This window comes from Sceloporus occidentalis, unplaced genomic scaffold, assembly GCF_023333645.1.
Source record: "Sceloporus occidentalis isolate IW3139 unplaced genomic scaffold, rSceOcc1.0.p SCAF_3, whole genome shotgun sequence".
In the NCBI taxonomy this organism is placed as follows: Eukaryota; Metazoa; Chordata; class Lepidosauria; order Squamata; family Phrynosomatidae; genus Sceloporus; species Sceloporus occidentalis.
In genome coordinates, this window is record NW_028316983.1 from 238,278,255 (window position 1) to 238,294,945 (window position 16,691).

General features: G+C 36.8%; 1 protein-coding gene across 4 annotated transcripts in view; it reads left to right on the top strand.

Moving 5' to 3' along the window:
• Positions 1-16,691, top strand: part of PHF20L1 (PHD finger protein 20 like 1) — a 62,396-nt gene that overhangs the window by 28,863 nt on the left and 16,842 nt on the right. For 2 of the 4 annotated variants that reach the window (XM_089517984.1, XM_089517985.1), the window contains 6 exons: positions 1,627-1,709; positions 7,860-8,112; positions 12,328-12,513; positions 12,710-12,916; positions 15,904-15,960; positions 16,380-16,484. In XM_089517984.1, the coding sequence (XP_089374110.1) occupies positions 1,627-1,709; positions 7,860-8,112; positions 12,328-12,513; positions 12,710-12,916; positions 15,904-15,960; positions 16,380-16,484 (891 nt within the window). The remainder of the gene's footprint in view (positions 1-1,626; positions 1,710-7,859; positions 8,113-12,327; positions 12,514-12,709; positions 12,917-15,903; positions 15,961-16,379; positions 16,485-16,691) is intronic. The other 2 variants (XM_089517986.1, XM_089517987.1) reach the window with 2 other exon arrangements.

The window sequence follows — 16,691 nt, forward strand, 5'->3', positions numbered from 1 at the left end:
GATTAATTGTGTTGGCATTTATGAGTTGTTTTTCATTGTCAAAAAAAAGTGAGATGATGTCTTGCTCGTTTGGTATTTTAATTGTAAAATTGTGTTCCTGTAGCTTTTTGTAACTCTCTAGTACTTGGACTTCATGTTTTTTGAGAGCACTTTTGAAAGGCAGCATATAAAGAATTTTCTCGCTGTTTTGCTGACTGTATTTATTATTAAGATCAAATCAGTGTCTGTTTCTATGAGTAAGACAATCTGATGTGAGAGCTCTGGTGGGAAACAAACCATCCCACAGCTTAAAGGTTGGGGGTGGGGTCAATAGGTGCATGCTCATTTCATCCTGTCTGGGAAAGACCAAATGAATATACTTATGACAAGAATGGAAGGAATAGAAGGACCTGTTGTAGATATCCATAGACAGTTTGTCATTCAGGTACCAAAGACAAAATCAAGGGATGTCCAGGGTCAAAGAAGGATGCACACCAAAAACAAAAGCAAAACAAAACAACAGTGATAGAAACCTTGAGACCTCACAGAAAGATTTATTTACCATATAATCCATGAAGCGAGGCATGGTGTTTATTCAGGGCATACAACAAGAGAAATAATATCAAAGTCAAACTGTGGATGTCTTTTGGTATCATGTTGCTGAAGGCATACATTGGCGTCCTGTTTTTTGGGGGGAGGTATGTCATGAGCAACATGGCAACATGTTGCTCATAACATCTAGTCACAGCACTGCCATTTCAGAGCAGTGATCAAAATGAAAATGTTATTGCACTCGTAAGGGAGTATGTAAAGGGATCTTATAACACCTTTGAGACTAACAGAAAGAAAGACGTTGGTAGCATGAACTTTCTTAGACTTCAGCCTACTTCCTCAGATGCATGTAACATAGAACAAAAGACTTACTGCACGCTTTCTCCTTTTGACAGAATAAATCACAGATTCTACATCTCTCTGTTACTACCTTAGGACAATGGATAGAAAAACAACTCAATAGGCAGTGCACTACAGGTGGAAAATTGGCTTGCAAGGATGATTGTGCCATCTGAGTGACATGTTCTGCTTGTCTGTAGAGTTCTTGGCACAAGGAAAAAAACTATTTTGTTATGGGTGTGTGTAATTACTCAGCAGTGCCATTAATGCTGGGTCTTCTGCAAATACTTGAAAACAGCTGAATATCTTCAGAATTTTTATCCATTTCCACATGGTCAGTTTTCAGCAAGGATTTCTGTTCTGTTTTCAGATGAAAGTAACAGTGATAGTATTTTTAGGGCACAAAAATTAAAGTGGTTACATACGTTGTTGAAAAGAGGTTTGTTACCTTAGGCAGAGCATTTCACTTTGTGAACATGTGTGTTCTGTCTCTGGATGATGAGTTGTTATGCCTTAGCCTCCTTTCTACCCCAACATTGTGCACACTGTAGGATGAACCTACATGGTGTATTTTTGTCTTCTGAACTATATGAGAATTTTTGTGGGGCTCAGAAAATACCCCATGAAGCCAAGTAAAGTGTGTAGGGTTTTTTTTTAGCCATAGTGGATCTGAATCACTGAACAATGAAGTGCAATAAAATGATAAATAGGATTATTTTAAAATTCTGTTTCTCTGTGTTCTCTTTTCATTCTCAGGCTTGTTGGCATCCAAAGCTGTAAGTGCAGATGGTGCTGAAAAAAAGGAAGATACCAAACAAGCAGCTCCAGTCTTGGAGCAGGTATGAAATTGTAGTGTTTGATTCTTTTGCAAGGGTCCTACTGGAATGTACCATGGGAAGTATCAGGTCCATGATGTTCACATTAACCTGCCAGACAGAAAGTGATGGGGGACTAAAGAACTATTTGTGTGTTTATAATTCTGCATACAAATGAAGGTAATGAAAGTAAGTCTGTGATCCTAAGGCTGCATAACATGGAAGCAGGTCCCTCTTTAAGGGGTTGACTTCTACCCTATGCACTTAGAATTGAACAGCTTGGTGTCCCATATCATGGTTATCATTATTTTAATAAACAGATATCTTGAGAATTAGAGATGTCTGTCCCCAGGTACAATTTCATTATAGGTGAAACATTGCCCACAAGTGGCTTAGAAGACCCTTGACACAAATTAAATTTGTAGTTGTGACACAGGGTTTTTGACATCTAGCAAAACTTCTTTTGTAAGAAGTTTTCTTTGTAAGAATTGGTGTTGTAAACTTGTATGTGTTTTATGAAACTGTTCAATGAGCCATATCTTTTTTTGCTAGGATGTATATTTTTAATAAATATGAAAAAGGAGACATTGAAACATCATAGGGGGTTGGTTTGAGTCCACATCTAAAGTGGATGTGACCACATAACTCTCTAGCTTATTCTGTTCAGTTGAATTTTCTCTATCTGACATTTTGTGCATGACTGTGCCTACTAATAACAGGCCTAGATTAACCATGCTTGAAGGTTCAGCTTACATTACAGTTAACACATAGGAATGGCTTCTAGGAATGAGCCCATGTCTGAAAAATGCTAGTTATGGGTTTATGGACATGTGCACACTATTCTCCCTTTCGTTGTTCCATTTCCTAGAATACTAAGATTCCATTGTTTAAGGTTTTGTAGTTTTTCCTACCTACAGTGTTGAATAATATGTAGCCTGACTATACTATGTGAGATGACAGCCTGAGCACTTAATTGATAAGTTGACATACTGTCAGAGAGCATCAAAACCTCCAACTTGGAAATGGAAGTCTTTCTAGCCTGCAAAATTGAACTTTTGCTAGCTTGTAGCTCTTTGTGATGAGAACTTTCCCAATCAGCAAACTCAGTATAGCTCACACAGTCTGTTCAAGCATGCTGGGACCGGATGGTTCTTTTAAAGGATAAATACCTTCAGTCCAGGCAATCTCATTCTGGTATCTGATGCAAGTAACACTACATTTTCCCAGTATCATGGGAGAGATTGCTGGTACCTGCTTGCATACAGACAAACACACACACACTACCCTTTCTTGGGTATAACACGTGAACCACTCATTTGCAGGTTAATTACAAGATGTAGGCAGTGACATCCTGTCTGTTTTTGAAGCTTTTGAACTCAACAGGAAACAAAAAGCAAGCATTTGTTTTTGTGTAATTCTGACTTCATTCATATAGGCTACAAACTCCTGCAGTGGTCCTCCAAACGCTGTTGGCCTGCTATGTGAATGAGTGGAGACAGCCATACAGTGAAGTCACAGACGCATGTGTTTGGATTTTGGTGTGCACTGGAATCATGTCCATAAATAACCATGTGGCTGTGCCCACAACACGTTCAGCGCTTTTCAGGCATAAATGGCTCAAAGGAGGGTTTTTATGTGTTGGTGAATTCTCCCAAAAGGTTTGCTAAAGAAACCTAAATTTAAAGATATGTTTATTTATTCAGATCAGAGAATTAACATTGCTTTTTATGTGGCTTTTTTGTTGTCTTTAGTGGGTAGCATTTTTCAAAGATTCACCCTTTAAAGAGTGCTTTTCTTCAACCACTCTGTTCATGCCAACCCTTTCTGAAAACTTACTTTCACACTGTGACCCCTAATCAGATTGAAAGTATCTATACAAGCAACGTCATCATTACAAATACTTTTTTCCCCCTCATTAACTCTTTGCTGGTCCTGGGAGCACACTCTTATGGTATGTGTGGCTTTTACACAACTGGTTTAGATTTAACAACTGAACCTGGGTTTAGGAATTAAGCCATGTTAAGTCATGTTACTGTATAGATTTCCCCCTGCCCCTGATAACTGGTTTTGGTGAGGTGTTTGACTACCAGCAAGGTGAAAATGATATTGGAGACTCCTCTCATTTCTCAGGTCCCTCTTTTCATTTTAACTTTGATTGGCAGCTGTCAAAACTCTGTGTCTGTATAGGGGTTGTTTATTTTGGGAAACAATCAGTATGATTTCACAATTTGTTCTTGATCACTAAACTAGGGTTCAGTTATAAGTCTTGACTGGGCCTGAAGGGCCATTTCTTAACTCACTGTGTTGTCAACGCATTGTCACAATATTTCTATGTAAAAGTGGATCGTATATTGCCATACAGCACAGCTTCTAAGGGTAGTACCACAATCTCCAAAGAATTCAAGGCTTCCAACAAAAATAGCAGCCTGATATTGATGAATTCTTTCCATCTGAATAATGTCTGGCTCAGTAGTCTTCAAACCTTCATATCCAAGAAGCATCTTTAGTCCCATCCTGCAAGATGAGAGTCAAATTTGATTTTTTTTTTAAATGTTCTCACCCATCTTTTTTGTTTGTTTGTTTGTTTGTTTTCTTTATCTGCTTTCTACTTCTCCTCTTTCCTCATCTCTTAAAAAGAAAACAAAACAAACGTTAAAAAGTGTATGGTGGTGGCACTTCAGCATGGCCCAGTTGTCAATCATAACCTATTTATCTAAGATTGCTGTTTCAGATCAATACGACCTGGTTTCTATATGCCTTTCCCTATCCTTGCTGTAGAGCATTGACTTTTTGCTAGCAATGACAGGAAAACACACATTGCAAATGCCAGAGGGTCATGTAGTAAGCTGTACATTACAGAGAATTTGGGTTATGCAGAAGAACACAACACAGGAGTTGTATTTTTCTGGTAACAGACTCACATATATATATGTAATGTGTAGTTTTGCTCTTACATTTTGTATATATTAAGGATAAAGGCTGCTGACTGCAACCTACCTGTTCAATTTTAGACCTCATAAAATCAGAGGTGCTGGAAGGCACTCAAAGTGTAAAACCTCTGCCATTAAGTCAGTGTCTCTCATGCATTGCTTTGCCGCTCTGCACACAATTTCCTCTTCCTTACAAAGTACAGACTGTAATTCAACATACTAGTCTACATAATTACATACATACAATTACATAATCCAGGCCATAGTAATGAATAGCAGAAAATATTTCTCACCAAATGTGCCTGCCAACATACAATGGAAAAACAATCGTTAGTAGTATCTCTGTGTATATATACCCTAGGAAATGGTTTGAAGTATTGCAGCCAGTTTCCTTCCACGGTGTGCTACTTCCAGAGATGCAACAAAAGAGTTAAATGCATTTTATTTATCGACTCTTCAGCAGTGCAGTTTGTAACTCACCAAGCAGAGTCGCCAGTGAAATGATGTCAATTTTGCAAACTTTCCTTTCCTTACCTTTTCTTTTCTTTTCTTTTCTTTTTTTTGGTAAGCAACATAATATAGAGCACACTGTACATTTTAAACTAAAATTTGTTGTTCCTATTTCTGTTGGAAGTTACCAAAACTACATCAGGTTATTATATTGCAAATTTACAGCCCACCGAATGTTTCTCTGCAAAAAATTAAATTATGTAATTTTTGAAGTGTCTAGAAACCAAATTTGAGCTTTCCTATTTTGAGTAGGAAAAGTTATGAATTTGTGCAATTTTTGAAATTAAAAAACATTTATTACTAACCCAGTTGAAAAAAATAATGGATGAGTAAAAAGACCTCAAAGGCCCTGTGCAGATGTATCACTGGCTTTAAGCAAACAATGTCATGATAACTGAGAGTTAGAAATGAATGCTTCAGAGCAGTCTCTGCCCTATTCTGGTGTTAGTCACAGTTTTAAAGTTACATGTTTACAGATGCAAACTGGTTTCCTTTTAGACCAGAGAACTTGCTAATAAATGTATGTAGGATTTCAAACCATGGTTAAAAAACACCCTGGTAAGCATTCCTGATAGTTGGTGTCAGTGCATATACAACAAAACCGTGGTTAATGCTTGAATGGGGCAAGGGAGTGTTTTCATTCGTTGAAGCTGTCTTCAAACTTACAGTCCATGTTTGTGAAAAGACAGCAGTACATCTATCCTGGGCCAGAATCGCTTAGCAATGGCCAAGCGATTTACAGTCTATAGCATTTACAGTTTAAAATGTGTCTCGTTTTTTTAAAAAAGTGTAATGTGAAAGAGACCTTCAGGGTCAACAGTCTTACTAAACTGTTGATTAATCTCTTCCCCCTCTCTGGTTTACAACTGTTCTAAACCTAAGCCCTCAGGTTACACAATGCAGGTACAGTAATCTATTTAACTGTATTAGGGTTGGGCCATGTTGTATTTACCTTTGAACAACATCTGCTTAGATGAATGAATAACATTCATTAAGGTATTTTTTTAATGTTTAATTTTGTCCTTGTTAAGAGGTTAAGCACCTTATTAGAACAAGTTTTAAAATCTTGTTTTAAACAATTTTGTAACTTTGAAAGTAATGGTTGCTGTAGTGCTGTCTTTCACACATGTGAAGATAAACAATAAAATCATTTATTTACAATTTATGGCTCTAATGAATTTCTGGTAATTTTCTTAATCAGCATAGATGTATTCTACAGTTCTTCTGCTGTTTGAGATAATTGTGCTCAGTATGCATGAATAACTGGTTCAATGATAAGAGGTGGATAACAACTGAGGAAGATGTTTCACACTTCCAATACTTTATGTGGTACTTCCAGAATCACACTAAGTGTGGCTTGTTATTATTTGGACCATGAGTGGATACCTTCCAGGGTTTTGTACAGATGCAAATGCACCCTGTCCTATCTTGGAGCCCAGAACTTTAAACACAGCTTTAAATCATTTTATGGTTGTTGCTATTGTCCTGTTTACTATCTACCCCAAGCCAGTGATTCTCCTACTGATACGGAGGATTGTGGTATATGGTTTGGGAAGACTACCTGGTTTGGTTTGGAAGTTGTCTGTTCCTGATATGTTACTTTGAATGTTTAGACCCACTGAAAAAGAATGGTATCATTCAATACCCAAAATGATTTTCTTACATACAAAGTTTTCAAAGTTGAAGAAGAGTCTCAGATTATGAATGTGTTTGTTTTGTGACGTTTAGTGTTTTATTTTTTTAAAAATACAATATATCTCTGAATTTCTCCAGTGATTTCACAAAGGGCTTTAATAATCTTATGTGGTAGATGGAGCAATGTTTAAATGCTAAGGAAAATATTTTTCTACCTATAAACCTAAAAAGCCAGTGTTTCTAAAATTGCCCCCTCCCCACACCTATGTATGGACAACTATGGAGACAGTCACATTTAAAAATGTGTTATTCTCCCCCCACCCCACCCCTCCCCACATCTTCATAAGCCTACTGCTGTTACAGTTTTCTTTCATTTTCTTTCTTTCTTTTGGTAGAGCTGACAATTTAATTAACAAGTTTTTCACTTGTGATATCCTTATTGTGACATCCAAATTGCTATGCTGAAAAAACACAAAACAGTTCAAATCATTGTTGGTTTTAAATAGTAAAGGGACTCTGCTGACCTCTTCATGTCTTGTATTCAGACTGAACAAAATTTGTGGGGAAGCATGGGCATTTGTTTAATTTTTAGAAGCAAATTATTTGACCTTATTATATTGGTTATGATAAGATAGAAGTAAGACAAAATTTGGATTTGTAAAGGAGATACTAGGATCTTTGGAGGAATCAGTATGAGAACTGAAGAGCTGTTTAAAGCCTTGCATCCTGATCCAGTTATCTCTTTTTTGTTGAGAGTGAACCCATCTGCACTTGCAGAAGCATGGATTTTCAGATCAGCCTTCCTTGGTTGAAACAAATCAATAATCGGTTCAAAGAGAGAGAGAGCTATGGAGGCATATCATTGTGCCAGTTACCTTAAACAGATTGCTGGATTGAGATGATGGTCTTTGTCTGAGTCCCTTTTACAGTATTGACTTTCTTACTTTAAAAAAAAACCCTTTGTTTGTTTTTTTCCTGAAAATGTGCTATTGTGTTAAAGTTATTCTTTTTTAAAAAAAAAAAAACAACTCAAAGTAGAATAAAAGAGCTGCTATGAAGAAATTGCAATAAAAGTATCAATTTCTTATTATTTATTCAGGAGATATCACCTAAGCCTCAAAGTCAGAAAAAAAATGAAGCTGATATTAGCAGTTCTGCCAACATTCAGAAATCTGCACTGTTGTCCTCAACTTTGTCTTCAGGAAAGGCTCGCAGCAAGAAATGCAAACAAGAATCTGGAGATTCTGCAGGGTGTATAAAGCCCCTTAAATCACCAATTTCCCCAGAATTAATACGAGTGGAGGATTTGACACTGGTCTCCCAGCTTCCTTCTTCTGTGATTAATAAAACTAGTGAGCACAGACATTTTAAAACATACCATAATTATTTATTACAGTCATATTGGGAAGTAATTATCATTTGGGAATGTTATTGTTCTCTCTGAATGTGACTTGTTTATAACTAGCTCGGGTTTCTAAGAAAAAAGAAATTGAAATACAAGTAAACTGCAACACCAGAGTTGCTGCCCAAAAAGAATATTTAGCATCCATTTTAGTAATTTCTTGCACATTGACTACCCAAAAGGGGAAAATAAAAGATCAGTGAATTTTAGTTGCAGTTTGCAAGGGTTGCAGAGCTCCCTGGAGGCACCTTTTTGTTATTTGCTCCAGTGACAGCCCAATGCAAAACTGAAATAACTGTTCATTTTAAGCACATGGTATGGCATATGAAATTGCACTGTAGAAATGTCCTTGCACATTGATGGAAAATTCATCCCAAGAGCACAACTCTTCACATAACATGAAACATCAAAGTCTACAACTGACCTGATGGAGGACCGAATTCTTCAAAAAGAGAAGACAAATCACTCTCATGTTTTTGTCCCTTCCCTCCTTTTCTTTCCCCCAACCCTCTCTTGGAAAGATTCTGCTGACATGGTGCACCTGCTGGAGCTACATCCTTTGTGTTAATCTTTTTCTTCCAGTTCTGGTGCAACAGGAAGCAAGTATGAAGGCCACTTTCTGGGAAAAGAGTCTACAAGAGGCTTAGATGAGGCCTGGGAAATGTGCAGAACATCAAGAAAGTTCCAACCAATGAAATGTCTGCCATTTTAGATGTGCATCTGTTTGACCTGTAAAGAAAGGAAGATAGTTTTCTCTTTTCCCCATAATGTATCAGACCACATTAGTTTTCTCTTGATCCTTGAAATTAGAGAATGTGGGTTCTTGTGTAGAGGAATGAACTAGAGAATGCAGGGTTCTGTTACACACTACCCTAGATTTTTTGCTTCATTTGTTAAAAGTGGCAAAAGGAAGCATGAAAACTGCTTTTTTTTCTTTTAACAATGTGTATTCAGCAGAAGATAATTTAACATACAGTCAGCTATAATCACATTGTTATAAGATCCATTGATTTCAAGGGGACTTAAATCTAGGTTTGGCTGAATTGTGCAGTTAGCATTCTTATCTGAGCAAGAAAGAGGGTGGGAGAACCAGTTTACTTAAATGAACTATTCTTTCTGTTTGCACCAAAATGTTTCACGTGTAATTTTTTTAAATCTTCCCTCATTAAATGTTACCATCCACACTTGTTGCAATAGCACATGATGTCGGTAAGTAACCTTCACTGAGGATGATTTGCACTTTTTAAAGTTGAAAGTTAGCAGAATATTGAAAATGTTTAATCTGGAAATGTTGATCTAGGTTTGCTTAAGATGGTTCCCTTTTGTAGATAATGTAACTGTTTGTAGAAGTCTTCCTTCCCTTTCTCACATTTTTGTTTTTAAGCCCAAACAATTTTTAAATCACAAGACCACTTCACCTGTGATAATCACTCCTTTTAATTTTTGAAGTGGTTCTATGAATGTCGATGAGTGGAAATGAACTACATTGGGTACCTTCTTTCCTAAACATTAAAGTTTTATTGTGTGCCATATGGAAGAGTTTAGCATATGCTTAAGACTTTTCCATGTACCTTAATGCAATGTCAAAATGCTTAATTTAGATGGATTGGTCCCATTGTAGTCATTTCAATAAAACATCCAAATACTTGAATGGTACCGAAAGGACCTATATGACTGTTCCTGTCCCACAGAACTTCCACATGAATATCTCTGTGGCTAAATCAGATCTATCATTACTTACCCATATATCCATAAATATGATATTGTTTCAGGATGTCTAGTAAGCATAAAATATTGCATTATCAGAGAGCTTGGGCAAAAAAACAAAGTTCTAATGTTCCAGAGCTAATAATCTAATTTTAGGACTTGCTTAGTGAGTGCTATAATGATACTAGAATGCTTTATATTAATGATTCCTTGGTATATTACAGAGGATGCCACATTGAATCCAGTATCTACTAATTACACCTTAGTCACATTGAAATAGAAGTTTTACACCACTTTAACTGCCATGGCTCCGTGCTGTGGAATCCTGGGATTTGTAGTTTATTGTGGCACCAGAGCTGTCTGAAGGAGAAGTCTAAATATATCGCAGACATCACATCCCAGAATTCCATAGCACTGAGCCATGGCAGTTAAAGTGGAGCCAAACTGCATTACTTCTGCAGTGCAGATGCAGCCATGACCATTTAATTTGGATCCAGTACACCATGTTTATATTTCAAGCATATTGTTAGAGCATTGCTTACACTCTTATTAGAGATAGGGTGAAAATCCTCTGGTCCCCCTTTTACTATGAACATGCTTACTGTCACATGTTTAAATATGCAAATCAGAGCTCGTTTATTTTTGTACGTTTCCACTATGTGGACAGAATTGCATAGGTTAGGGGGAAATACACACTCAGTGCATATTAACAAAAATGTTTAAAATTGAGCAGAGCCTTTAGGGCTGAAGGGCGGGGTATAAATACTGTAAATAAATAAAATAATCATTTTGGAAAATCCTTTGCCATAATGTCTACATTAGGCAAGAATTGCATATAATACCCAAAATCCAGCATACTGTTAGAACACAATTTGCCAGCATATTTATGCCATCTGGATGACAGACACATATCCTTCTTAACTACTTCCCCAGGTATACAACAGCAGCTGGGATTTTTAGTTGGAGCTCTGTGTTTTCAACCATTGCAGCTTTGTTCCTTCCTCTGCTAATCTGCTGTGGGATGCAACCAAGTTCATTTTTACTGCCCTAATGTACCAGGAGAAGGAACACGCTTCATCTCCAGAGTGAGGATACTTTGTCTCTGGGAATGGCAGGACAACCAGAAATTGCCTAGGCATGCTTCTGAAACTTAATGGCATCCAAGGTGGCAGAGCTATTGTGCACTTAGACCAAAGGCAGTTGTGCAAAAATACACAGGATACATTGTCACAATAAGTCCCAGATATACAGGTATAACCAAAGTTATATCTTCATATGTCACAAAAGGAATTCATACAAAATGTCTATGAATACATACAGGCCTTTTATTTTTTTAAAAAGTCAAAGGTTTGGGCAAACCAAATCCTAAAATAGCAAAAATAAACAAAAAACCCAACACAGATTTGACCTAATACATATTTCCCTCCTTCAATTCAAGCAGAATTCAGAAAGCTTTCAAGCAATTAAAATCATGATCAATATTTATGCAACAATTAAGGAAACAAAACATAATTTAAGTTTTATAATTAATTCATTTATGACAGAACTCAGTAAAATAACTGTAATAAGTTATTTTAATAATAAGAAAAAAAACAATGTTTTTCTTAGTTTCTAGAAAGATCCCACAGAGCATTCATGATGGATCTTCCAGGGAGGCCTATAGTACTATTTTATAGAAGAAGGAACAGAAAGACTTATGAATGGAGTGTTTATTGATTTTTATTTAAACTGGGCATGTTATGACTTGGTATATTCTGCACTTTCGGCATCTTAAAGTTTAACCAAACAGTTGAAAGGACCTAAGGGTCAGAAAAAAACATCAATCAGTGAGCTTTGATTTATTAATAATTATCTGTACCTTTTTTGTGGAAGATCTTCTTGTTTATAAAGAAACTACAATCACACAATTTATTTTCAAATACACTTTTAATTATAAGGGGATTATACTCAGTGGTTAACTTCCCAAAATTTTTCTTCTGCATTTTGATAGGCCTCACTTGTTTATACAGGTTGAGTCTCCCTTATCCAAAATGCTTGTGACCGGAGGTTTTGGATTTTAGATTTTTTTGGATTTTAGAATATTTGCGTAGACATAATGAGATAACTTAGAGATGGGACCCAAGTCTAAATGTGGAATTCATTTATGTTTCATATATACCTCATTATACATATAGCCTGGATGTACTTCTATACATAATAATTTTGTGCATGAAAACGAAGTTTGTGTACACTGAACCCTCAGAAAGCAAAGGTATCCTCTCAAGACACCCATGTGGACAATTTTGGAGTATTTTGTATTTTGGAATTCTGGATAAGGGAGGCTCAACCTGTATTTAAAGAAGGAGGCACTGGGATAGATGGGAACCACTTAGGACAGATTTCTTACAATCATCTTTAAAATACTAGAGTAAGTCATTGATCTGTATCTACCTCATGAACATGCAAGGTCTCTTTTTAGGTCCATCACAACCAGTGAATGCCCTTAAATCCTTCAAAAATAGCCAGCGGAGACGAAGATCACAACGATTTTTGACTGGTTCGTTGCCTCATGATTCTCTAGAAAAAGTTCCTTCTCCCTCTCCAGTCACTGATGGAAAAGTGTTCTCCATCAATGTCCCAAATCAGCCGCGAGCATTACTGGAGGGTAATGTATTTCAATCTAATTAAAGAACCAGAGAGAAACCCAAGTATTAAAAATAAGACTCTTGCAAGACATTCTGCACCTAACAAGAACGCTTGACCAATAGATGAGATTTATGTCATTTTTTGTGTGTAACTCAGCAATCCCAAAAAACACAGTGCTTTGCTGTAGTTAATCTTCTGTTCTTTCTTTTACATAGTTCCCAATGTTGCTCATATGTCACTTGAGAAGCGTGGACTGTGTCTTCCTCTTGACTTAAGCCGTAACTTGGATACTTCAGCATTATTAACCACCGAGACTGCTTTCCGCAGTGACCTCTCCAGTAAAGAGAAGGAAGATAATCAGATGGTTGTATGTCATTCTTATAAGTCAGTAACTGATGGCAAAATAGTTCCAGTAGCATCAGGTAAAATTTGTCACCTTTTGAGAGTATGTTAGATATATTTGAGTCATACAACAAACTCTAGACCACTTGTAATATTTCTGAATGTACATCTCTGGAGTAGTCTACATCCAAGTGTACTATGCAAATTGATGTACATTTTCACACATTTGCATTGACAGTTAATTGTCTTGATTTTCTATGCAAATTTGCATCTGTTCACCCTCCCTCTGCCAAAAATGTGCAGCCATCCTCAAAGCCTTTTTCCATGGAATTTTTTTAGGGGGAGGGGCAAAAAAGCCAGACCTGCTAATTGTATGTCACATTCTATTCAATTAGAATGAGGAGTATTTAAAATATGTAGATGAGTCCTCTAACACATTGAAATCAGAGTTGGAAGGGGCCTCACTGAGTCTAACCCGGTAAATGCAGACTTTCCAGCTAAAGTATCCCCAGCAGGTAGTAACTAGAAATCCAGTATGTGAATGTGATAACCCTATGTTTGCAACATTCTTAGGTACGTACACCAAGGAGCTGAGATTCTTTAAATCTGTGTGCTGGCAACCCCCAAAGCCTCCATTTTAATTTTAATCATGATTGTGCTTGTGTTTGAGATAGACATTGATATTAAGTAGTTCTCCATGATCATGTTTACACATTTGGAGAATTTTTGAAGTAACTGTTGGAATTCACTTAGATCTCAGATGTTGACTTGCTTGGCTGATGTTAGCCCAGCCACATGCACAATCATTCAAGATCATAGAATCATAGAATTGGAAGGGGCCTCAAGGGTTAGTTGAGTTCCATTTCATGGAGATTATTTGACTAAAACACTTCTGAAGATTCCCATCTAACCTTCATTTCAAGACCTCCTAAGGAGGAGAGTCCACCACCCTCTGAAGCTGTCTATTTCATGGTTGAATAGTTCTTAAAGTAAATAAGTTCTTCCAGATGTTTAGGTGGAATCCACCGGTAATTTGAATCAGTTGCATGTGTTCTAGTCGCTAGAACAGCAGAAAACAAGCTTACTCCAGCTTCTGTGTGACATTCCTTCAGATGTTTCAAGTTAGCATTCATGTCATATCTCAGTCTTCTCCAAGCAAAACATACCCAGCTCCCTGAGGTGTTCTTTATAAGGCTTGGTTTCCAGACCTTTACTGTCTTAGTCACCTTCCTGTTAAGAGAGCCTTTGTGGTGTAGTAGTTAGAGTGCTGGATTATAAATTTGGAGACAAGGATTTGAATCCCCCTGAGCCATGGAAATGCAAAGGGTGACCTTAAGCATTTCATATTCTCTCAGCCTCAAAGGAAAATAAAGGCAAAGCCCTCTGAACAAATCTTGCCAAGAAAACTCCATGATAGGTTCACTTTAGTCAGAAATAATTTAAAGACACACAACAACAATTACACTCTCCTGTGGACACACTCCAGCTAGTCAATATCATTCTTGAATTGTGGAGCCCAGAACTGGATGCAGTATTTCAGATGAGGTCTGAAGAAGCAGAATACAGTGGCACTGCTACTTTCTCCAATCTGCTCATATTGATGCGGCCTAGAATGGTATGGCTGCTGCATCACAATGTTGACTCATGTTTAGCTTGTGGTCTAGTAAGACCCCCTAGATGATGAAGAATAGGCAACAGAGAACACATAAGGAGACTTCAGTCTGTCCTAAATACCTTAAAGGCACCAGATACCATTTGATCTTGGAAGCCAAGCAGGGTCAGCCCTGGTTACTGCTTGGATGGCAGACTGCCAGGAAATACCAGGTGCTGTAGGAAGTATTTTAAATCTTACTCTTGGTCTTTTGCCAAATAAAAGATGACATATCCTTCTGCCACTTTAAATGGCACATTGTTTAATATAGTAAGAACAGATTGAAATAAAAAACAACATTTTTTTCCTGCCTAACAATACTTTTAAACAGAGTATTGAGGAAAGAACATCTTATCTGCTGTGCTGGTTTGCAGGAGTCATTTCTTCCCGTGCTGGTCATTTTCATTCTTAACACCTCTTTATGCTGGGCAGAAAATCTTAAATTAGTACTCTCTTAATAGCTTTTTAGTGCTGATGATCTCATGCAAATTTGGTCATAATCACATTCAAGGAACCACTGCTAAGTTGAATTTGGTAACTACAAGATGACATAAACTGACATTGCTTTTCATAGACATAGCAAATGAACTTTTAGTTATTTACTTCCAAGATATATTAATTACTCTACAGCTTTACGTTTTCAGGTTGACTTAAAAAAGCAGACACAGAAATCTAGCACTTACTCAAAGGAATACTGAGCATAAGATGGGGAGAGGTTGTTTATTTGTTTCCTTTATGTCTCTCTTTGATATTTTCAGATCTAGATACATAAATGAAACTTCTATGGCATAAGTATTAGGATGAAATGTGAAGTTTGTATAGTGAGATGTTCAGAACTGTGATGAAGAGTTTAAGAAGACAATACAGTTATTTTCTATGAACCAGGGTTGTCAAGTCAGGTTAATTGAAGGGCCATTGAGGCCCTGAAATGTGGGAATAAATTTCTGTGAATTGATTGTTCAGGTGGAAATAATCGATATGGGGCACATCAAGGATCTCAGCTTTGCAGTTCTCTTTGAATGTGCCTAACTTACTTCACACACTTGAAGTTCTTCAAGTAATAGATTTCACAGTTAACCCAGGGTTGAAGACACTTCCATAGGCATAAATGTATCTTCAGTATATTTGGAATTAGATCTATAAAATGAACTTATATATAAAATTTGTATTTGGCTCCATGCACACCCTGGGATTCCTATGCATGATTCACTTAGGTTGTGATTCTTGTCTTGTGCTTCAGAAGGGCAACACATTTGGATCCCTAAATCCTCTGTGCAGAATTGGGTTTTTTAGGTTATTTCTGTTAACAGCAGCATCTGAGTAGGATGCCTTACTACTTAGTGTTTGCAACCAAGAAAATTAACACCCTCTCACCAATTGTGCCTATGCTAAGCTTCCATTTCCTTTCTTGCATAGGAACAGTGAAAACAGAGAGAAAAATAAAGTTGGAAGAGAGATGCTCGTCGTTGCTTGGTATGAACAAAAATAATAATATATTTTAAGCAAAATGTTCAGTGAACAAGAACGTAGCCTATCACTTACCTTTTATTGTTTAATATTCTTTTAGATGTAAGTGTTCATCTGTTTTTAATGCCTTTAGGGCAATCAGGGTGGGTTTTTTTTCTGTTTAGGCTTGGCAGGTTGTTTTATATGTTAAACTATATACTTTTGGAGACTGAAATATGCATATTGAAGGAAGACATTTAAGGATACAAGGTTGGTAACTAGTGTTTTGAACAGCAGGGACAAAGTGCTTTAGCTTATCTCTCTTGCCATGTATGGCTGTTTATTTGCTGATGTTAAAATTAGGGGTTGTAAGCATTGGTGTTACTGTATTATTTTTGCTATTGCTGTGTTTTGTTTAATAAATATCTTTCCCAATTGCAATTTAGGTAAAAGGAAGGAGAAAGATATAGAAAAAAAAGAGAAGAAAGAAAAAGATCATAAGTCAAAACAGAAAAAGAAGAAGAAGAAAAAGAAGAAATCAAAGCAGCATGGTACAATTAGAATACAATATTAAGCTTACTTTTCTCTCCCCTCCCTCCACAAAATAATCCCACAAATGTTTGCTTTTTTTGTCTGTAGTACCAGGGGTATGAAGTTAACATTCGTATCTTATGGGTTTTCAATACAACCCTGATTTTCATAAAATCAAAATTTGTCCTTAGTTTTGTTTCTGGTTGTGGTATCTGCTAGTTCAGCTG